General features: G+C 37.6%; 7 protein-coding genes across 7 annotated transcripts; 2 read left to right on the forward strand and 5 right to left on the reverse strand.

Moving 5' to 3' along the window:
- Nucleotides 1-1,325: 1,325 nt before the first annotated feature.
- Nucleotides 1,326-4,893, forward strand: CBG27973 (the record flags this gene model as incomplete). The annotated part of the gene is made up of 5 exons (XM_045240273.1): nt 1,326-1,441; nt 2,439-2,445; nt 2,718-2,888; nt 3,960-4,025; nt 4,708-4,893. The coding sequence occupies 5 exons, from the start codon at nt 1,326-1,328 to the stop codon at nt 4,891-4,893; spliced, it is 546 nt and encodes a 181-aa protein (XP_045099705.1).
- A 1,642-nt stretch (nt 4,894-6,535) lies between these two features.
- Nucleotides 6,536-7,094, reverse strand: CBG15483 (the record flags this gene model as incomplete). The annotated part of the gene is made up of 2 exons (XM_002645354.1): nt 6,536-6,841; nt 6,888-7,094. 2 exons carry the CDS (start codon nt 7,092-7,094, stop codon nt 6,536-6,538), a joined length of 513 nt encoding a protein of 170 aa, XP_002645400.1.
- Nucleotides 7,095-9,831: 2,737 nt separating this feature from the next.
- On the reverse strand, nt 9,832-10,175 carry CBG15480 (the record flags this gene model as incomplete). Its single annotated transcript, XM_045240274.1, has 2 exons — nt 9,832-9,924; nt 9,972-10,175. The coding sequence occupies 2 exons, from the start codon at nt 10,173-10,175 to the stop codon at nt 9,832-9,834; spliced, it is 297 nt and encodes a 98-aa protein (XP_045095728.1).
- Nucleotides 10,176-12,800: 2,625 nt separating this feature from the next.
- On the reverse strand, nt 12,801-13,296 carry CBG27974 (the record flags this gene model as incomplete). The annotated part of the gene is made up of 2 exons (XM_045240275.1): nt 12,801-13,016; nt 13,063-13,296. 2 exons carry the CDS (start codon nt 13,294-13,296, stop codon nt 12,801-12,803), a joined length of 450 nt encoding a protein of 149 aa, XP_045099706.1.
- A 1,183-nt stretch (nt 13,297-14,479) lies between these two features.
- CBG15478 lies at nt 14,480-16,607 on the forward strand (the record flags this gene model as incomplete). The annotated part of the gene is made up of 4 exons (XM_002645352.1): nt 14,480-14,568; nt 15,968-16,172; nt 16,363-16,427; nt 16,565-16,607. The coding sequence occupies 4 exons, from the start codon at nt 14,480-14,482 to the stop codon at nt 16,605-16,607; spliced, it is 402 nt and encodes a 133-aa protein (XP_002645398.1).
- Nucleotides 16,608-17,160: 553 nt separating this feature from the next.
- CBG15477 lies at nt 17,161-19,562 on the reverse strand (the record flags this gene model as incomplete). The annotated part of the gene is made up of 6 exons (XM_002645351.1): nt 17,161-17,316; nt 17,364-17,627; nt 17,675-17,845; nt 17,890-18,004; nt 19,333-19,439; nt 19,482-19,562. 6 exons carry the CDS (start codon nt 19,560-19,562, stop codon nt 17,161-17,163), a joined length of 894 nt encoding a protein of 297 aa, XP_002645397.1.
- A 1,485-nt stretch (nt 19,563-21,047) lies between these two features.
- Nucleotides 21,048-23,304, reverse strand: CBG27975 (the record flags this gene model as incomplete). The annotated part of the gene is made up of 3 exons (XM_045240277.1): nt 21,048-21,215; nt 23,158-23,208; nt 23,251-23,304. The coding sequence occupies 3 exons, from the start codon at nt 23,302-23,304 to the stop codon at nt 21,048-21,050; spliced, it is 273 nt and encodes a 90-aa protein (XP_045099707.1).
- Nucleotides 23,305-23,733: the final 429 nt, after the last annotated feature.

Raw genomic sequence — 23,733 nt, forward strand, 5'->3', positions numbered from 1 at the left:
CGAAATCATTTTTTTGACTAAAAAAGTTGTGAAAATCTCTAAATTCAAAAAATTTCAGTTGCCGAAATTGCCGAAATTTTTTTGCCGAAATCGGCAACGGCAATTCGGCAACTTTTTCTTCGTTGCCTATTACGGCAACGGCAAATCGGCAACAAAAATTCGGCAATTTCGGCAATCGGCAATTTGTTGCCGCACAGGCCTGATGGAGACCATAATTAAAGCAGTGCTGAGCTACGTAAGTGACATCATCTTTACTGAGAACACTTTATTTGTGACATAAATTCGCGGCAAAAGCAGATCAGAACACTGTTAAAGTCTAGAAAATATGTTCCAGAATACAATAGCATCATTGCGATGCGGTATATCTGTTAGTTTCTCTACAACTTCTATAATCACCCAAACAAAGCAAATGTTTTATTTTTCAGAAAATTGCTTCCGACGCAATCGAGTCCTTATGAGAAGTTTGTCGAGATTTGAAATGACGCGATCACATTATCATTAGGATTGATGATAAGCAATACAGAAGCCACCATTCATGAGTTGTCATGGAATGTTTTTGATTCAAGCAAGCGGTAGTAACAATAACTTTCAGAGAAAAATTGTTTAGTTGGCAAGCGTCCTTCCAACATCGCTGTGTGCCCGAAATTCAAAATTTTGTGTAAAATATTTTGAAAAAAGTTCGAAGTCTGCAAGCATTATAAGCTGATCAAATTCCGGTGAGCATTTGGTCAAAAGACTAATTTGACTAAACTTTTTCAGAAACGACACGATGCATTATTTTCCAATTTTTCCAAAAACGTCATCGCGGCCAACAATGTCTATCTGGAAGTCTCAGGCTTTAAAAGACACAAGCTGAAATAAACAAAACGGAACGAAGCACTCATGAATTGATATGGTTCATACGATCCTCCGAACTCAAAGAAATATATCATACAACACCATGTTGACACAAAACATCGCTTGCTTTGGACATTTTTGCGGATGGAAAATTCACCCACGAGACATTGAGGAGCAATTCTACAAAGAAAACTCTACCCATCTTCATATCTGCATAAGGAATTGCAAGGAAACATACGATAAAACGCCAGAAGGACACGACAAGCAACATTTCTTGCTCGATTGGATCGCTGTAACGATAGAATACTCCATTGTGAACGTCGACTCAATCATCCAGCTTCATCTTCTAGCAATAACGGTATTTCGAAACCTCATCCTAAAAGATTACTCAAGAATTTGTTGAAGAAACTGCGAACTCGATCAATGTATGTAAGGTTTTGATTCAACCCAACGATATCCCTTTTTATTCTTCAGAAAATAATTGAGTAATGGACCAGCGTCGCTTCAACATCGCTGATTTGAATTCGCATTCGAATTTTAAACATGAAGACAATCCGAAGGCTAAAAGCACCCGTATTATTGATTCTGGTCGTACTGAATATGTGTAAGCCGACGAGAAAACCTAAGAAAAATGTGCCCAGTTGCGAAGATCCCAATCCCTTTATGGATGCTAGCAGAATCTTGAAATTAATTAGGAGACGACCCGATTGATATGAAGATACGTCCTCAAAGCGACCAGAGCACATTTCTCGGTGATATCGACGTGTTGTGATCAAGAGATTGGTATTTTTTCATAGTTGTTCCAAGCCCTGAAGCCAAAAGAAAAAACCATAAGATTTTCTCCAACACTGAAACATTTTTTCAACGCCACAATAGTTCTCTGTGTGTGAATGCAAGGGCGAGGACTAGTTTTTCCTCTTTCCGTGGCCATGTGTCGATTTACGCAGCTTATGTTGAAATATACTCGAAAAAATTCAAGAAATGAATTTATATTCGTGACTTAAATCAGATGAATGATTTTTTGAATGGATTAAACGTAGATCAGGTATTAAAACTGTGTAACTAGATCGAACTGCTAGCCTAAACCGCGAAAAATCAAAAATTTCATATTTCAGAGTTCTAAATGGAAGCGACGACATGATCAGGCAAAAAAAGGATCTGGTTGCAAAAAAAGGAAAATTTGAGGAAGCCCGAAGTCATGTGTATTGCTTCCCAGTGTATTGCTTCCCGAGTAACGAATAACATATTTTCTGCGAGATTGTTTTGTGAGGCTCAGAAGGATACTGTCGATGTTATTGAAACTAGATACCTCGTAAGCTCAGGATGATAATGTTTGATGAGACGAACTGGACCTTGATTAGACGAGCCAAAAAGCTGAGAAAGAATAACGCTGCAATGACCCCCATCGCTTCATGGAAGCTGGAAAAATCGTAAAATTAATCAGAAGGCGATTGAAATAAAGAGATGCATTAATGTTTCGAAACATCTTCCGGGAAGTAACCTGCTGAACGGGACTGCGAATTCGAACAACCACAGTCACTACAGCTGATTGATTATGTAAGTTTTTGATTCAAGGCTGCTACATTTATTATTATTTTCAGAGAAGAAGTGAGTACTGGGTCAGCGTCCCTTCAACATCGTTGTTCACCGGAAAGTTGAAATCCATGCAGTTTCAATTTTGAAGGCCATCTGAAGGCAACTTGGCATAATGATGATCAAACTTCTAGTCGTTCTGAACATGTGTTTGCAAGCAAACGAGAACTGCAATAAACTGTAGCTAATAATAGCTGGGTAGATCTCGAAATCAATTAGAAGACAAGACAATCGATGTAACGAGGTGCCTCTCGTCACGATTATGCTGATCAAATTTAAAGTTATAGCGGATTTTTGTTAGCAAGCCGAACAGGGATAAGAAGAAATGCGATGAATACTATCCGAAACATTATGACGACACGACAGAAGACATTCCTCTTTTGACTGAAACGTTGAAAAAATATCACACTTCATCCTGGACGCTGACTCAATGGACGTTGACTCTTCATCGTTTTCCTGTGCCTGTACTCTGGATATTTATCCGAGAAGATAGCAAGAAAAGTTTGTTGAGTGGTACTGTAAATTCGAACAACCACAGTCAGAACAATTGGTTTTTGTATGTAAGTTTTTGATTTAAGCTGCCAGTATTTTTCAATAATCTTCAAAGAAAACATGAGTACTGGGCCAGAGACCATTCAACATCGCCGTAAATCTAGGAATTTCGATGCAGTTTTAAATTCGAAGACAACCTGTAAACTACAATCATTGAGACTACGTTGATCATGCATCTACTCGTACTGGATATCTGCTTACAAGCTGACAAAGAGAATAAAAAAAAGTCCGGCTGTTAGTCGCGATGATCCCAATCGTTTAATGAAATCTGGAAAGATCTTGAAATTTAGCAGAAGACGATTGAAGTGAAGAGATGCATTAATGTTTCAAAACATCACCGGGAAGTAATCTACTGAACGGGACTGCGAAATCGAACAACCACAGTCATTACCGTTGATTGAGTATGTAAGTTTTTAATTCAGCGCGGCTACATTTATTATATATTTCAGAGAAGTAGTGAGTATTGGGTCAGCATCCCTTCAACATCGTTGTTCACCGGGAAATTGAAATCCATGCAATTACAAGTTTGAAGACCATCTGAAGCCAACTTGGCATAATGATGGTCAACTTCTAGTCGTTCTGGAATATAGCTGGAAAGATCTTGAAATTTATTAAAAGACAAGACGAGCGAAGGGAAAAGATGCGTTAACGATTATGCTGATCAAATTTCAAGTCATAGTGGATTTGTGTTAGCAAGCCGACACAGGAAATCAAGAAAAAACGTTTGGCTGATAGTTGCGATGATCACACTCGCTACATGGATGCTGGAAGAATCTCGAAATCAATCAGACGCAGAGACAATTCGAAGGAATAGAACTTTTCGAGAAAAAACAAACTTTTATCGATTTTTCCATTATTTTCACCATTTCCGAAAGGTTGTTGTCAAGAAACCGATACACTGAATCTCCACAATCTCACTTAGCACCAAGGACCTTGTTAGTTTCATTTTTTTTGCTGTTCGTCGTTTCAAATTTCAGTGTGCCGCTTCTCCAATTTCAGTGTGCCGCTTCTCCTCGGATCGTGCAACGAACAGCGTCTGCAATGTGAGTTATCTGTGAAATCGCTCCAAAACAGTGAAATTCTCCAGATTCTGCCTTTACTCCGGGTTTCGGATGTTGTCCAGTTCCAGTGAATGAAGCGCCAAGGGGAATGATCAAAATTACTGAGTTGGGCTGCAGAAAATGGGAAATCAAAGAAGATTTTGCGGTGAACCAGTTCCAATTTGAGCGCATTTGAGGGAATCACAATTACGTTTTTTCTCATTATTTCAATTATAAATTGTTTCTAACTAATTTTATTGCTCCAAGCAACGACTTCAGCAGCGTTCCCAAGTTTAATTCCTTTGTATGCTTATCTCTAAAACGTATTTTAGCAGTTTTTCAACGGTCATGATCGTTTTTGTTGTTTTTTCGTCACCACCAGAGAGACTTCAACGACGGCGTTAGAAAATTTCGAGTCTTCCAGATTTTTCTTAAAATCTCAACATGTTAAATACAAAACTTCTCCGTTAGATGCATCAAACGGTTTAAAAAAAACAGTTTCATCGGGTTGACTGCTTATTCTGGCTTGCAAAATAAAGAAAATCCGCAGAGACACGCTGACTGCGTACCTCAGTGCGCACGATACTACGCGCAAACTATAGATTTTTCATTCCAGTCTTCCTACCATTTCCACGCTGAACTCGCAACATTTTTCCGTTTAATCCTGTAAAAAAACAAATTTCAGCTTCTTCCTCGGATCCAACTCACCACCGTTTTGCGTATGTGGATCAATTCTATCCGGAACACAATCCAACGAACAACTGGCAATGTGTCGTCATTTTTAACAACAATCATCCAGCTCCAGGTAATTTTTATGAAAATTATAGCTCCCAGAAGAACAAATGTTGAATTTTCAGGAATGCGCGATTGAATCATCGTCCAAAATTCTCATCGGCGATCAGAAAAGAAGGAAATTTCAATTCGAATAAAATATGTACTAGAATGAGACACCGATCATTTTTGTCTGGCGGAAATCTTACTGTTAGGAGTAGGAACGCAAACGGCAACCCGTCTGTATATGAGGACTGCCAAAAAGAAGAATAAACGCTAGTAGAAACGCTTGTAGACATTACGCTAGTAGACAAGACGGGCTTGATTAGGGCAGCAAAAAATTCAACTTATTTACTAATTTGTGAGAGATAGGCACGGAGAATGTGGATACTATGACTGGAATCAATGACCGGTTGATCATATGGCGGCACGATTTTTTCAAGTTTAGAAAAATGGTGATGTATGAGCAATGCCACAGGCTTCAGCGTTTTTTGATTACGCACGTAAGTTGTACAGATCAAAATACACCGGCATAAATTATAATTTTCAGAGTGAAAGAATGATGCGCTTATCTCTCTCAAACACACCGAAGACAACAGAAATTGGCACTTTGCTGATCAGACGTTCAATCGTACTACAACATACATGTCGCGTGCCGGGTCGGGCCGATGGAGGAATTACACTGGCCCGGGTTTTCGAGGCAAACATTTTTAGGAGTCATTTTTTGATACAAAACTGGATTTTTGGAAACATTTTGTCAAAATTCTTTTGTTTTCAGCTTTCAAAAGGGTCTTGTGCCAAATTTCGTATTTTAAAATAAGAATTTAAAAAAATGTATCAAAAATCAACAGAAAAATTTTAAAATATTCGGAACCCGGTCATCGTCTCTCGGTGGTCAGCAACTCCGTCTTTCATTGCGTGTTTGAGCTGGAATTTGCCATTAAACCGGTACGGCTGTTCCTACCCACGTCAAGTCAGTAATTTTTTACATCAGTCGGAAAGGGCTGCTCCAAATGGAACAATTGAAAATTTCTGAAAATTTCTGTGATCTATGATAGACTTCTATGAAGTTCTATCCATTTTGCTACTTCCAGATTGTTTCACTCCGGCTAAACCTAGCATGCCTGGTCTTGCTGACGCTTACTTTAGCAGAAAATCAGATTTCCGGTTTTTTTAGGCATCAACATGTATGTTTTAATTGAACACACTTCAGACAAGATAAATTTGTCATGCACACTTTTTTCAGGCGCAGGAACATCACTGGCAGTAGTTTCTATTTTCCTCGTCAATTCGATTACATTTCTCAATCCCTCAAGTGATTTGTGCAACCCGTTATGGATTTCCTATCATTCAAGCTTGATTGAGATCATCTGTGACAGATCAGCTGCAACACCTCCTTGCTTCCAAAATTAATAAAGCAATTTTCTGTGGCCCGTAAAAAGACATTTTCTGCGGTAAGTTCTGTTTTTATCAAATCTGAACGGGATGTGTTTGGTGCACGGAGTAGAGGTTCTGGAAGCAAAACGCTCTTCTGAAACCCTCTCTGTATGCTTGGCACTCCTAATCAGATATTTTATTATTTTCCAAAAATCTACTAGGTAATATTTTGTTGATTTTGAATTACAGTATGTGAACCATTCTGTTCATTTTAATATCAACGTGAAAAAATATTCAGAACTTGAAAACAAGGTTCATTTTAAAAATTTGCTCCTTTGCGAGATAATAGAAAAGTTATCGTGAACTTAATGTTTGAAGTTTCTTCCATTGTTGCAATACTTTGAAGCATCAAAATCTAACACCACTGGATCTCCGTTCATGAACTGTTGTCCCAGGAGTACCGATTGCATACCTACGTGAAAAGCTTGGTATAGGTGAACCAATCTCCCGATGGAGCATGAAGGAGTAGGATAAAGTCTTCTGGCCGCACATTTCAGCACACCTTCTTCGCATTTTTGGTATAGAATGGTGTAGTTGACTGGCATCTCACGAAAGCCGCGTTCGAATTCATCAATTTCCGAACATGATTGTCCTATTTCAATAATGTTGGACTAAATGTTCAAAAAACTTTCAAGCAGTTTCGAATTGGACACTCACATCTCGGAAACAAGAGAAAGCGTCTCCGTAAACTTTACTTCCAACGAAATCCGCTGCTTCAAGGAAGAAAGCAACTACTTTTGAAAGTTTGCACTGTACATCGTGTCCAAAGCAACTCGAAATGTTCCTTGTGATTTTTAAAACTTCTTTCATAGCTTCAAGGTGATATACAAGTTCGAGATTATTATTTACTTCGTGTTCAAACATTTCGATGAAACTCTGAAGTTTTTATTGTTACATATATATAAGAATAATCGATCGATATGAGAAACGATACATCAGATAAACGATTTTACTCACTTCGTGTGGTTTGACGCATTCATTGAATTTCGTTACTTCCGTGGAACACTCAGGGGATTGTCCGAATTCATGTCTTAAACCTTTTAGAAGTTGGCTTTCAGGCCAAATAGATGAAAACGAAGAAGAAATAGCAAATAGCAGAATTAGAAGCACAGTTCGTACCATGTCTTCCTTTCTGATAAATGTTCCAACATTTAGGTTTTTATAGGCAAAAAATAGAAAAGCTTTTGTTTAGAACTATTGTTCGCATACAAACAAAATGATATGTATCTGAAGGTTTTTCATAATATTCTTTTCTGTTCATCATGATGATTCAAGTTTTTTCCGTTTGTTCTTCTATCCAGAAAAACAAACATTTTCAGGGCTTTTATACTTTCACAGTAACTGCCAAAATTTTTTTGGTATAGTCCTTTTGTTTTGAAAAAAATTTACTCATGTTTTTTGATGATTGGTAAATTTTTTCAGGCGCAGAAATACGAGCATCACTGCCGGTGTTTTCCGTTTGGCTCAACAATTGGTTTTTCAGTTACCCAAGTGATTTACTGGCAACCCGTTACGGATCTCCTATCATTTGCGCTTGATTGAGGTCAACTGTGACAGATCATCAGCGACAACTTCTCGCTACCAAACATGAACATGTCAATTTTTGGTGGTCAGTGGAAACAAGCATTTGCATTGGTAAGTTTAGTTTCTAAGAAATCTGAACAAGATGTGTTTAGTGCACGGAATAGAGGTTCTAGAAGAGGAGTTCTACTGGAACCCTCCCTGTCTGCTTGACACTCCCAATCAGGTCGTTTTTTTCATCGACTCATATACGTTATTTTTTTTGTTCTTTGAACCACCGTGTAAGCCATCCTGCTTATTTCAACATCAATTTGAATTTCTTTCAAATGTCTTAGTTGCCCTTTTATTGATGATTCAAAACGTCTTAAGAATTCGAAAAAATATTATTTTTTAAAAATTGTCTTTATTTCGAAATAGTGAAAAAATTATCAAAAACTTGATTTTGAAGTCTTCTCAATTGTTGCAATACTTTGACGCACCAAAATCTAACAAGACCGGATGTCCCTCCATAAACTGTTCTACAAGAAATGCCGATTCCATACCAACCCGGCCCGGCCGGTTCGGCCGGTTCGGCCCTTTCGAATTTAAGAAAAAACAGAAATTATTGAAGAATTATTTGAATTTATTTCTTAACAAGTAGCATAACAATGTAAAAACCGTATAAATGAACAAGGGGAAACAAAGAAATGGAAACCGGGGGAGAAAATTAAAACTCATTTCAACCAATCCAACAAAAAAGATAGAAAAGTAACATAAAATTAACTAGAAAAATCACTACAATTAGTGAGAGAATCAGTCGAGCCAGTGTGGAAATTTCGTGGCTATTTGCGAACCCGGAACGACCATCTCCACACGCTTGTACAGTAATCTTGTTCTTGTTTTATCTAACAAAAACGACGCAGTGCTGAACGTAGTCTCACACATGGCTTCACTGGGAACAATCGAAAAAACTAAAAGTGCTGCTGAGTACAGTCCGGGGTATTCGAATCTTTTTCTTTTCCAATACTCCTCAACCGATTCGTTCGTTGAAGGATCGTAGTACTCGGAGAGATATCTTGAGATTTCCGAAGAAGTGGATGTTGAGTTCGCTTGGTCACTGACCGCATGATATAACTTTGCAATTAGATTTGACTTCTGCGATGAGGTGGGTTGAGTAGTGGAGGGAATAGCTGACGGCATTAACTTTGTGACAAGATTACGGGCCTGAAAGTTATAGGAAAGAAAACGAAAACATATAAACGAAAACAAGTCCTAAACAAAACAAAAATTTTTAGTAATAATTTTCAAATATTAATTAATTGCCGGCCGGCCGGGCCGGGCCGGGCCCTGGTTTTTTTCCCCCGGCCGGCCCGCCGGCCAGCCCGTCAGATTGCAACCCTGCTTTTCTTACAACTTTTCTTTCTTACTTTTCTTTCTTACTTGTTAAGTGTTTCAGAAATTTGCTTTCAGGCCAAAACGAAAACGACGGCGAAATCGCGAATCGCACAATCAGAAGCAGTGTTCGAACCATGTTTTCCATACTGACGAGTTTTTGAACATAGAGGTTTTTATAGGCACGAAAATAAAACGACTTTTGTTTAGAACTATTATTCACATAAAAACAATATAATATGTATCTTAACGTTTTTCACAATATTATTTTTCTGTTCACCAAGATGTTTCAGGTTTTTTTCCAATTATTCTTCCTTCCAGTGAAAACTAACTTTTTCAGAACTTGTTTCAGAATTTATCTACAGTAACTGCCAAACAGGTTTTTGATCTAGTCCTTTTTGCTGGAAAATCTTTGCTGACGTTTTTTGATGATTTGAAATGTTTTTAGTGTTCGGAAAAAACGCTCATTTTATAAAATTTGCTTTATTTCGAAATAACTGAAAAGTTCTCATCAACTTGATTTAGAAGTTTTTGTCAATTGTTGCAGTACTTTGAAGCATCAAAATCTAACACCACCGGATGACCGTCTATAAACTGCTGTCCCAGGAGTACCGAAGGCTTGGTATAGATTAACCAATCTCCCGATGGTGCACGAAGGATATAGTTTTCTGGCGGCACATTTCAATAAGGGTTCCTTGTATTTTTGGTATCAGATGGTACAGTTGACTGGAGGCATCGTGCGGAAATCGTTATTAAGGGTATCAATTTCCACACATGACTTGTTGAATTCAATTATGTTAGACTGAATATAGGGAAAGACTCAAAACTTCGTTAGAATTGAAGACTCACATCTCGGAAACAAGAGAAAGCGTCACCATAAACTTTGCTTTCAACGAAATCTGCAGCAGCAAGTGCGAAGGCGACTAATTTTGACATTTTACACTGTACTTCGTGCCCAAAACACCTCGAGACGTTCTGTGTGACTTTTGAAACTTCTGTCATCAACTTCAGTTCATATAAAACTTTAGGATTCACATTCAATCCGTGTTCCATGAAGTCAATAAAACTCTGCAATTTAGAAAAAGGGAATATATTAAAATCAATTCAGGGTATAAACTAATTTACTCATTTCATATTGTTTGATGCACTCATTGAATTTCTTCAGTTCCGTAGAACAGGTGTTGGTTGGTCTTTTTTTTAATTGTTTTCTTATGCTTTTCAGAAATCTGTGCTCGAAGGGAAATGGAAAAGAATGCGAAACTGCAATCAAAACAGTTAGAAGCAGAATTCGTACCATGTCTTCCTTACTGATCGATTTTTCAACAAAAAGGTTTTTACAAGCAATAAAAGAAAACGCTTTTGTTGAGAACTATGGTTGCCATACAAACAAAATAATGTGTATCTGAACGTTTTTCACTATTTTGTTCTGTTCACGACGATGATTCAGGTTTTTTTTCCAATTATTCTTCCATCCAGGACGAACACAATTTTTCAGAATTTATATACATACAGTACTGGCCAGAAATATTTTTAGAAATATTTTGCTATGATCATTTCGAACGGAAATGTTAATTTTGGGTGTCTGGGTGAGCGCTTAGTACTTTTGCTAAAAATTTCAAAAATAATAACAAAGGGAAACTTTTTTGTTCTTAACAACTATTCTATACAACCAGTCACAAAAATGATGAGATGTTTGAGACCTTTATTTTTCATGTTGACACCTTTTCATAAACATTGACCTGAATAGGTGTTTCGGTACAAGCGAAGGGTGGAAGCATCATTTTGTGGAGCACTGTAGTGTTTTTTCCACCCAGCTTTCATGGTACTGTAAAAAAGTATAACGATGCAGTTCAGTTTTATTCTTCCAAGATACTTCCTCAGGTACTTTCTATCACGGGTGCTCTTCTATGTATTAGGTTGATAAGAAAGTTTCCTCCTTTTTTGGCAAAATTTTTGATCAAGTTTTCCTTAAAGCAGAGTGGGCAAGATCAATGAAAGTAAAGTCCATAAGCATCGATAATTGTCTGGTAACGCTCTGGCAATTTCGTGGTTCCGTCGGCACAGAACGAGGACGGCTGCGGTTGAAAACATGGGTCAACTCCTTTTTTGTGTCATCTTTTCAATTGAAGTGTTTTCTATCAAGATGACGTTGAAGAGCCCCCAATGACCATTTATCCGAAAGAACAAGGTTTGGAAAATACAATGAGTGCAGTAGAATAATTCAGCCAAACGACATGAAATTTTAGCTGACCAGTCTAGTAACGGGGGATCTCGCACTGTCGCCCAAAAGGGAAACTTTGGTATTTTCTCCTTGTTTCGATTCGACTGCCAAAATCAATTTATCTGATTAGGAAAAATATAAAGTGGCAGTAATAATGGTGCATTCATCTAAAAGTTCCCAGTCTCCATTCCTTTGGCAGACCATCAAACTCATAGCATCCCCTTTTTCACGGGAAATTTAGGTTTGATGTCCAGAGCTAGCTGTTTTTTGTTAATCAACTTACCCTTCTGCACATTGATAGAGCAACTTCACCACTTCTCATTTACGGTGATTAGATCATCCACCCAACTGAACGTGTGAAGAAATGATAGGAGAAACATGCTCATGTCCAAATGGAGATTCATATCATAGTCCTTCAAAACACGGGGTACAAATCGACCCAGTTTTTGACTTTGCCAAGAGACTTGGATCCGTTCACAATACTTGGCTGACTAACTGACAATGCCTTTGACATTTCACGAGTGGTTTGAATTGGATCCCCCTACACTACTCTTAGCAATTGATCGAGATCCGACTCACTAGTCCATTGCCATCTTTCAAACTGAACTCCCCTGGGCGGAATTTTCCGAACCAAACGTCAATTGTAGGATATGAAGGAACATGTTCTTTATATGCTTCCACAAATTTATTGCGGATACCAGGTGTTTGAAGAGCAAATGAAAATAAAAATAAAATCATGTTGCGTATGTGCACGCGGATAGGAACCGAGAGAATCGTCATTGCTCCAACATGAAGTGAGATAAAAATTTGAAAATCTACAATCTAATAGACATTGAACACAACTATCCAAAAAAAAAACATCCAGCCTGGTACACCACTTTGGCAACCAATAATTGAAGCTCAAAAACAAGCCTGCCAAAAAGGAAGAAACTTTCTTATCAACCTAATATTTCAGACCTTTGTTCCCGAAGTTCTCATTGAGAAACGCGCTTCAAATTTCATGAAAACCAGAAAGTCTTCTAGTAAAAAAGGGTGTTTTCCAAACAAAGTTTCATTTTTCGCGGAGAGCACTTCCATTAAATGGACCTTTCAGAGGTTTTACGGTAATTTTTGAAATTTTGAGGTGTCCGCTATGGTAAAAGAAAAGTAGCAAACTCAAAAAGTATACTAGTTGTTTCATTTTTCTACTTGTTTTTGATTCCAAAAATTCCAAGTCGGACAGTTATGAGGAACATGTTCTGACACCCAACCATCGATATTACTTCAAACCATATTTTGCATTCATTTTTGGTCAGTGCTGTAGAACCCAAGTTTAGAAATCTCTGGTTTTTTTTCATTCTTGAAGTTCCGGAGAGCACCAAAAAATCATTAATATGAGAGAGAGATTTATGAAACGGAAATTCACGGTCATGAAAAAAAGAGATTACGATAAATTGAAACATGTACTTGGAGATCATTTAGTTCTGTCGTGGCACCGGCTCCTCATTCTCGATTTCTTCCTGCTCTTCTAATTCTTCGTCGTCAAACTCGTCCTCATCCATTTCCTCGTCCTCACCAGCATCTCTGAAATCGGATTCAACAGTTTTCTGATTAAATCTGCTGGTTGGACCATATTCATCCTCGCCATCGGTATCGGAGCAGCTGTCTTCTGTCAGTCGAACTGGCTGGGTTGGCTGAAAATCTTAATTTTTTAGCTTATCGAAAGACTCAATTTTTTACCTGTTGATTGCGTCTGAACGTCATTCCAAGTCCTCGTTCCAGATAGTTTTTTACACTGTTCATGCTATAGTTGCAGAATGGTAGCAAAAAAGGGACTAGGTGACGGATGACATCGGCGTTGTTTGGAGCCGTGTGTCTAATCCACCGGTTGATCTGTCTGGTCTGTTCGTTGTTTAGCTGAACCGCCGGGTATTGAAAATGTGGGAGCATCATCATCAGTGCAAAATTCTCCATGTTTAAGTCCATTTGTCTCCCAGAACCCTATAAAAAGTCGAATAGAAGAGATGAAAAATGAATTTTTAAAAAAGGAATTGGGAAAGTGGAGTGAAAACGGAAAGGAAAAGGAAAAGGGCACTTTCAATCGCTCACTGAAGTATCATAACTTTGAACTCTTGACGAGAGGGCGTGGCCTAGTGAGCTAGAAAAGAAGATAGCCATGACAACAGACGAATTCTCTTGTGTCCTCCTTTATCATGAAAACTTTATATATATATATATATAGAGAGAGAGAGAGAGAGAGAGAGAGAGAGAGAGAGAGCGGGGGAGGATGGCACAATGCTATAGTCAAAAAATGCATGATGTATATCATGGGGGATTAAGACAGAAGTGTTCGAGGTGTCAGAAAAAAAAGATGAATACATGTTTCTTTAGAACAAGAGATTTTGAAAACATGTTCCCACTGTAGAAATAGCGCAGAAAAATCGGATAAAGCGTCAATTACAAAAAGTGCGAATTGAAAGAGAAAGCTGCCTCCTTTCTCCCCCACGACCTCCCATGAATGTAAAAATCGATGTGGCCGAACTTCTCAACGTTTTAGGCCACGACCCAAAACATTGTGAATAGATAAGATCAGGTTTTTGAAAGTCTGCTTGGTCTTCTGTCAGTAGAGAGACAAAGCGAATGTGACCTTCATGACAGAGAAGAAAATTGCAAAAAAAAAGGTGATAGAGAGGAAATTGAATTTTTAGATGTCACGTTGCCATGAGAAGTGCGAACAGAGTACAACTTCAGTTTGTTCAATTTTCAGAAAACATACTCCGCTTGGCTGCGTTTTTAGGAAGTCTAACAAGAGGTGTTAGTTTGCTAATTACAAAAAGTATGTCCGAAAATCTGAATGAAACACTTTTTGATTCACCCTATGGAAAATGTCCGTGATATTGGGATCTACTTTTCCAGTAACCTGAGTTTCCATTATCATTATTTGTTGATTATTCGGAAATCACATCAGAGGATCAACATGTTCTTTTCCATTCTAAAAAACGCATCGTGGAGTGTTTTTATAAAATGCTATACAATTTACATACGCCCTTTACTCGAATATGGAACGATATTCACTTCTCCAATCCTAAAGGATCATATTATAAAATTGGAATCGGTGCAAAAGTCATTTGTTTTCAGAATTTTCAAAAAATTCAGGATGGCATACACTTCATACTTTGAAGCACTGGAAGAATGTCAGCTAAGTTCCTTGGAGTATCGCAGGCTCTATAATGATTTGGCCTACACGTATAAAATTATTGTTTCCAAAGAAATTATCATGGAGGTTCCAATTTTCGAAATATTTAATCATGCTGGATCATAGCGACGTCACGAATACTATCTCAAAACACTTATCAAAAACTCAACAAAAATATCTTCTCAATGTCTCTCTAATAGAGTAATCAGATGTTGGAACTCTTTACCCGCCAAAGTGTTTCCGGTGAAGCCCTCGTCAGCGGCTTTCAAAAATTGACTATTATCCTGTGATCTAAAACATTTTCTTGTCTTGAATTCAACTAATTACTAACTCGGTTTTTCCTTCATCTCCCAATTACTACAAATGTCCCTGTTATATCTCCTAGTTTCATAGACATTTCACGTGTTAGTGGTTTTCTCCCCTTCGTTGAAATAAATAAATAAATAAATAAACAAGGGAAAAGATCTAAAAGACCACATTCTAAAATTGAAACTCATTTTTTCCTAAAAATTCCAAACTTGGCTTTTGCGATGGACTTCGTTTTGAAGTTTGATGAACTAGGGAAAAAAGTTTAAAAATAGCCGACAGAGCGTACGGGTCGTTTATCTTTAGAACATCTTTAATTTCAATATATAAAAAGAAATTTTGCACAATGAAATTTTTAAACGGCACTTTTTTCTTTAACAAATTTGGGAAATTTAGTTGGCTTAGAAAGTTATTTGAAAATTCATAAAGACTCCAGAATACAGTGCTAAAATTCTGAAAGAGCCCGTTTTAACATCTACAGTAATCCGCATTTTCTATACAACAATTACCAGTGATGTTTTCTTTGAACCGGTACTACTAGCAGCTGCAAAACGTTTTTTTGTATAGTCCCAAGAGTGGCAGGGTTGAAACGGTGATCATTAGGAGCTAAATAAAATTTTGCACAAGTGTATGAAACATTGAAAAGACTCTATTCTAGTGTTCGTTCTCTATACTCCAAACTGAAAAAAATCAGAAGTTTCTTGTTCATTCAATGTTTGAGAAATGAGGCCAAAAGAAAAACTAACTTTACAAATTTTGTTCCCCCGAACTGTGGATTTTGTACTCCTAAATCACACCCTCTGTTATGACAGTTCAGAAAGTTCAGAAACACGACGTTTCAGAAGGCAACGTTTCAGAAACATGAGTACATGAGTATATTCAAATCAGTATTGCTCATTTTGAACTAGTTTTTATGGCAGATACTCACTAGTTTGACGATTCTTTACTACATGCTCGTTTGCTAAATAGAGGGCTTGTTCAAATTGAACGTTTCGACTGAAACTGGTTACCGGGAAACAGACGTTTTAGCCAAAGCCTAAAATACTAAACAAAAACCGGAATATTTTGGGAAAAAAAATTCAAAAAGTGGAAATTTTGCTGTTATTTGTGAATTTCAGTACTTTTTGACTGAATTTCTTTCAGAATATTCCGATTTTTGTTTCTTCTAAAAAAACTACAGTTCAAAATGAGCAACACTATTCGAATATACTCATGTACTCATGTTTCTGAAACGTTGCCTTCTGAAACGTCGTGTTACTGTCGGGGTCTGAAACGTCGGATTCTGAATGTCGATTTCAGAAACGTCGTGTTTCTGAAACGCCGCATTCTAAAACGCCCAGGAGCCGAGGTGAATTGTGATATGAATTGTGTTTGATGGTGGGTGAATTTTTAAAATATGAAATTAGAGTGAGAGAGACACAGACATAAAGAGAAAAATGCTTCCAGTTATTATCATCTTCCTCAAACTAGCTCCAATCCCAAAAGTTTTTAGGTTATTTAGCTATTCGGGTGTCTAGGATTCAACTAATTTATTTCAGAGTCGCGAAAATGGAAAAACCACAAAACGCTACATCAAAGTGACCAAACAGGAGCGTATTCTCAAGTAAATCATTCGTAATAGAGCAAGACCGCACACCATGAGAAGAGCGTTCATTGTTGCCAACAATTACCCCGCCTATGCCTATCTGGACGCCCAAACAAGATACGCGCATGTGTAGTTTACATAAGTATTGATTCTAGTTTTTTTAATGTATTTTTCATCCAGGTACCAGTTACGGAGTAAAGCTGTTTTTTTATCGTCAAACTATTTTTTTAATTTTTAATTTAATTTATTACAACCTTCTGTCGTGGAAAATTAAAAGAGAAAAGTAATACAACACAATACAATACAATTAGTCGTACAAAAAAAAATCGACATGTCAGGCAGATAAAAATTCACAGAGACACTGTGGATTCGGAAATACATTTAAACATCAAATGCTGTTAAAGCAAGAATGTCATGAAGAGTAGATTTTAGGCAATTTTGACAGAGAGAAAGTGAATTCAAAATGTCCCCTCACTATCAAATTTGATGTGAACCAAATTATCGTGGCGCCTGTGAAAGACATCGGAATGGTGATTTACTGACAAAGCATTCATCATTACGGCAGAAGTATTTTACCAGTTGATTATCTTCTGATATTTTTCGCTTGTATATAAATTGGCTCAAAAATGGCTGTCAAGGAAATTATTATTAGAGTGTTTACAGTATGTGACATGGTCAAAATCAGAAGGGAATTTCGTGTGAGTGAGTATTAGAAGTCGAGAAACAGAGCGTAAAGAATAAAGTTGAGAATTCAAATCGCAGTGCCACTAGTTGCCTGGTGAGATTCGAGAGTTCCAATCACAGCCGAAATAGCAACCGTCGCCAAGAATCCTCCTAAAATAGCACCAATTTTCTTGAATTCTCCGACTCCTTTGAATTCCGGGTTCTCCATTAGTGGGGTCAAAATCTGAAACAAAAATAAGTGATGGGAGCCAATAGTTTCATATAATGTACCTCCATGAAAGTAATGTAAACAATCGTTCCAACAGACATTCCCATAACAACAAGAAGAGCAACGTCAACCATGAGATTGTTGTGCTCTCCAGTCAGCGTGAGTCCAATAAGAGAACCAATCGGTGTCATGAGAGAATGGATGGTACAACCAAGAATTGCGTGCACCTTTTTCTCCTTGTATCCAGCCGAAGCGACAGTCATTGCCTCCAAAAACTTGTGCAGGAGCATCGGAAGCCCATAGGATAAGATATCCTCTTTGGCATCCTGGAAAAAACAATTTTAAATACCTCCATTTTCCAATTGTCACTCACCTTGTAACCAATCGGAAGGCCCTCGAACAATGAATGCACTGACATCAACGTGGCGAACAAAACGAACTTGTACAGGTTATCTGGTGGTGGGGAGATGACAGTCATGGAGGAGGCGAGAGGGAGTTCGGACATCTCAACGTCTTCCAAACTTTTCTTTTTCTCCCGGATGGCCTGAATGTTTTTGATAGTTTGAAATGTTTTTTTTTGTATCATACCTTGATAGTCGAATCAATTAAGAGCATGAAGATAATTCCAAAAACAGCAGAGCAAGATGTAATAGAAGTGTGGGATTTACTGTTGTATTTCTTGTTGAAGTCCGCTTCTTCAATCCTGGAAATGACAATTTAAGATACAGATGTATTAGTGGAGAAAAATTCAGAGCTGTGGAAAGGAAACGTCGGTGGCTGTGGCCGAAGATCACACAACGACAACAGTTTAAGTGTTTTTATTTCCCCCTTATAAGTATTTTTATTTTCAAGATTTATTTTCTCGACTTCCGTACAATTTCAGTGAATTTTTTATTTAACAAACAATTTGATTTTCCGATTGGTTTGAGGAAAAATATTAGGTTGGTAACTAAGTCTTTGTGCATTTTGTTTTTCCTCTTTTCTCTAAACTGAGCTAGAACAATAAGATAAGAGTGTGTAACAAAAGAATAAGAGTGTGTAACAAAAGATGGTATATAAAATGATAAGGTTGTTCACAATAACCATCATTCGCCCTGCGCTCATTCCGTTTGCAAACGAGATGATCCTTTTCATAACCACTTTTTTCGGGTGGAATTTCTGTATACTGTTTATATTTATTTCTAACCGGAATGTGTCCGAGATTCATCACCGCCTGGTGGAAGTTTACAAGGACACTGCTCCTATAGAAACACCGTTGCAAAGTGGTTTGGCAATTTCAAGAACCAGGACTTTTCAATGAAACAAGAAACTTGTCTCGGACGACCAGTTCTTCAAGATTCAGACGAGCTGAGAGATCTAGTGGAACGGGACCTTTCCCAATCTACCTGTGAAATGTCTATCTCTTTAAGGACAACTCATACCACTATTGAAAATGGATTGTTAAAGTTGGGAAAGACCAAAAAACTTAGACGACGGAAACCTCATCGTTTTGACCGATGTTGATGTTCAGCGGCGAGTGGTCATGGGCATGCAACTTTTTAATATGCTCGGGTACTTTGAGCGGCTGAATTATGTTATCAGTTTGGATAAAAAGAAGGTCATATATACTAACCATCACAGAAGAGCTCAATGGCTTGAATTCGATAGACAGTCAGTAGACGTCGTCAAACAGGAATTGCACCCGAAAACAGTGGGTATCAAAAGGGGCATCTCGTTCGCAAGCGGAATGAGAGCAGATCAAATGATGGTTATAGTGAACAGCCTGATCATCTTATATACCATATCCGGTTATACACATGTTATTGTTCTAGCTCAGTTAAGGAAAAATAAAGAAACCAAAATGCACAAAGACTTAGTTGCCAACCTAATAAAAGAGATGAAAAAAAATAGAAAATGAATTTACGAAAATATAATTTTTCAGGTTACTGTAGTTGTCGTTGTGGGGCCTTCGGCCACGGCCACCGTCCTTTCTCTAATTTTTCATACCAGTATAAGTAGTAAAAATTGGAGAAACAACAAAACGCAACTTACGGAAGTTCAGGGTTCAACATCAAAAACACGATTCCAAGGAAAATTCCAGCAGTGAAAGATTGGGCGTAAGTATTCACAGTTTTCGCTCTAGACATGCATCTCATAGCCTGAACCTTTTTTATGTGAATTTAAATTTTCTTTCAACTTACAGTGATGGTAAAAAAACCGCCCAAACCGTTAGCAAATAAGATTCCAAGAGCCAGAAGGAGTTTGTATCCGAGACTTCCCATGCTGATTATTCAGTTAATCCCACCAATTAAGACTCTGAAAGTTTAATTAAGTATTATTTTTCATGCACTTGGAGGGAGAGTGGGAGGGGCGCAGTGACTCATCCATATAATTTTCGGAGAGGAGCTCGGAGATTTTTCGAGAAAAGTGTGATATTGTTAGTTAGTGGTAGATTAATTACTAGCAGTGAAAATATATGGTGTTACCACATTTATTTGATACTTACTATTGAATTAGTTAGCTAGTTATGATAATTTTGATATCTATTGACTCTGATATTCAAAAATTGTCAATCAATGAGGAGTTTGCCATATAAAAGCCTACATGTTTTAAATTACATATTTTTATACCTGTCACAGGTCAAAGGGTTTTTCTAAACCAACAAGAGAAACAGATTTTGTGAGCTTTCTCGTTTTCTCAAAAAAAAATGGATAGAAATGAAAAAAGACGTTTCGGGGGGAAAAGTTCACTACGAATGAATTGCCTTCTATTTTCCAGTTTCTTATGCACTGTTTTTGTCTTTAAGATGACTTGTATAACATGAAAGACTTCGAAAAACTCAGCTAATCAACATAATTTCATCATGGGAATAGAGCAAAAAAACTGGAAGAGGTGGAGTCGCAAGAAGACAAAGACGATGTTCTAGAAATCTACTATTTGCCTAATTTCAGCTATTTAAACATGAGCTCACGATTTGTTTAGTTCAGAGTCTTAGGAAGTTGTATTTCAAAACCCTCAATTATAATGTTTTTGTTTTCACAGCCCGGATGTTACAAAGTTACACACCTCAGGAGTTTGATTATACGGGAAAAATATGAAAAACACACTGAATCCCAAAATGTATACTGATTGACAGAAATGAAGTAGAAAATTAGTAGAAAAAAGAAAATCCCAACATCCTATGACAAATGCCATTTTAAAGAATTGATTCACTTCCTATTGCTCCTTTTTGTAGTCATTCAAGGAGTTCAAATGACGTTCTAATGGATAGTTAGTCTAAAAGAGCGAATTTCAAAAATGGATGATGAATGGAATGGCTTTTCAGAATGTGTACAAAGTCGCTTTTACACATTTCATGCTCATAAGAAATCTAGAGAAAGTACAATAAAGTTGAGAGCAAAACGGAATGAAAAAAAGCATGTCCTCCAAAGTAAAAAGCTTTTAAAAGCTTTCCCAAGAACTTTTTGTCCACTCTTGCTTATCACCAGACACATCGGATACATCAGACAGTCTTCAAGCCCCGCCTCCAATCTGTTTGTAACTTGATACCTCACAATCAAATGCAATCTTTTTAATCAAAAGAAAGATATTATCTAAATGTCTGCTTCCACCAGACAGTATTCAAGCTCCGCCCACAGCTCAACTCACTTTGTAACTCAATACTTTGATCGCAATCTTTTTTCTTGAAAAGAAAAGATGGACAAAAAATTGCAAACATGCAAAAAACGTGACAAGCGAAGTAAATGAAAAGATATCAGAAATTGAAATTAATTGGGAATTTGATGAGTTCTGAGTACACAGTAAAGTTTTCCAACGGTTTGCAAGCGTTGTTTGGTGTACTCGGATTCTCCAACCGCAATTATGTTGTCAATGTAAGTGAGCTGTACGACCAGTTGACGATATCTTCTTGTCTGTTCACCAAATTCGATTTTCTTCTGAAAATTGATAAATTATGTTTGTTCAACTTCTGAGAAGTGTTTTTTTTCTGGCTTGTCAAATCGTTCAAAAAACTTCAGCTCTAAACCAACTTCAGCTCTAAATCACATTCTTTTTAATAATTTTTACAGTAATGTTAGAGGAACTGATCTCGTATTTTTGCTTTTAGTTTCCTCTCCCATTCTGTCAAAAAACTCGCAATTTTAAAACCCTTATCAGTTTCACTTGACATACCTTGGTTTAAACGGGAGCTACAATGTAATCACAACAAGAACAACATCTCTGCAGAGCAATATATTTATTAGGTTGGCGGGAAAGTCTTTGTCACTCTGTTTGTTTAATCACTGTTCTCGTATATGGAGGCTGTGTATGATATCGACTTTAGTGAATAACAAGGTGATAAGAACCTTCCATATAAACAAGTCCCCATCTCCTTCCCTGCTCCTCATCTGTAATTGAAACGATATGTTTGTTCCCACTGCTATTCACATCAGACATGTTTTGATTTACCTCTTCCTATCTCACACCACGATGAAGGATTCGGAAACTTTCTTGAAGAATGTGTACAACACACATGCCCCTCACTACAATACTATTCGCAATTGGTTCCATCGTTTCGAAAAAGATGACTTCTCGCTCGATGAAAGGATCGCTCTGGGAGACCCCGTGAGTTGGATTTGGACAAGCTGAAGCACGCATTGCAATCGGATCCATTTCAATCTAGCCGTGAACTAGCTGTCACATTCGGAGTTCACCATAGCACAGTCCTTGAAGGTTTGAAGTCTCTTGGAATGAGAAAACTTTTTGGTCGATTCATACCTCATCACCTGACTCAAGCCAACCTTGACCGCCGAGTCGACGATTCGATTACTCTCTCTCCACGCGGGCGATCGATGGCTGGACCGGCTAATAACCGGAGATGAGAAGTGGGTCTTCTACGATAATCACCACAGGAAATCCCAGTGGGTTGGAGAAGGAGAGAGCCCACAGGATGTCCCCAAACCCGACCTTCATCCGAAAAAAGTTATGCTCTCTGTGTGGTGGGGAGTGGACGGCCCCATCTACTGGGAACTTCTGCCCGAGGGCAAAACAATAACTGGAGACCTCTACACTACTCAACTACGAAACCTCAAGAAAGCAGTCGACCGTTCGGCCCTGAAAGACAAGAAAGTGTACTATCAACATGATAACGCTCGCCCACATGTTTCGAAACAAGTGAAGCAGGAGCTGATGGGATATGGATGGAATGTTCTCCCTCACCCCCCGTATTCTCCTGATCTTGCTCCTTCCGACTATTGGTTATTTGGCGATATGACACGTGCCTTCGAAGGAAGAAGCTTCAATTCCCGTGGAGCGGTCGAAGCGGCACTCAAACAATACTTTGCCTCACGCCCGGCTGGATTCTACCGCAATGGAATCCATAAATTGAGGGAACGTTGGAGACATGTTGTTGATAATGATGGACAATATAATTAATTATTCGGTTATTTTTTCTTTGAGAAATAAACTATTGAAAAAGTGACAAAGACTTTCCCGCCAACCTAATAGTTGAAGAACCCTCAATTTTTAACTTTGAGCTAGTATATCTTATTTCCTTTCAAAGATACGAAAAAGTTGTCAACTGATGAATTGTATCAGGTTATTGAAGCAGAATTGTTAAAATCCAAAAAAAAAGAGGATTTTTGTTTAAAAAATAGCGACATTTTTGCGTTGTCAAATACCCCGAAAAAAAGTTTTCGAGAAATGTTTCCCATTTGATCTATAAAAGTAATATTCAGCAATAATTCTGTGTCAAGGTGTGCCCTACAGGTGCATTAATTCAAAAATTGATTTCCGTCGTTGTGAACGAGTTCATATGTACATCAAAACTGCTTCAGTTCAGTTCTTTTTTTTCTCAATTTTGTGAAAAATGTTTTTTTCTAAACGCATCCCACAACTGACTATTGCATCCATTTCCTCCTTGATTTCAAATCTTTGGTTGTATGCGCTGATCTGAAAGTCGTCGTTTCTACTAATTTTCAGATGTATTCCTACCAATCTCTTATTCGTGAGCGTTTGTTTCTCCGTGCAGTTTAGCTTAGTGGCCATTCTGAAAGAGTGTATAGTTAGAAAAAATATCACGAAAAAGTCAAGAAATAAAAAGCCGAAAAAGATGAATTTTCTCTGTTTCACTCTCAATGGTTGGTTGGGCACACTGCATCCAAAACAAAAAAATGGAATGGGAAAATCGGAGTGTGATAAAAAAGGGGCGAGAGATATCAGAGAAGTGGCAACGAATTTGCATGTGTACATTTCACCAAATTTCTGACTTTGTTTTATACCCACGTAAACTATTAAATTTCTATTACAACGTGAACTAGTAAAAGAGAATGCGCGTAAACGGAAAAAACAATGTGAATTATTTTTTCACACCTCGGCTATATATTTACTAGAAATTTTCCCTTCTCACAATTTACAGACGGTTGTAAAAAAGATGGCGAGAAATAGATAAGAAGAAGGTGTCCGATGAAGTTTCTT

Source organism: Caenorhabditis briggsae, assembly GCF_000004555.2.
Source record: "Caenorhabditis briggsae complete genome, chrX, whole genome shotgun sequence".
NCBI lineage: Eukaryota > Metazoa > Nematoda > Chromadorea > Rhabditida > Rhabditidae > Caenorhabditis > Caenorhabditis briggsae.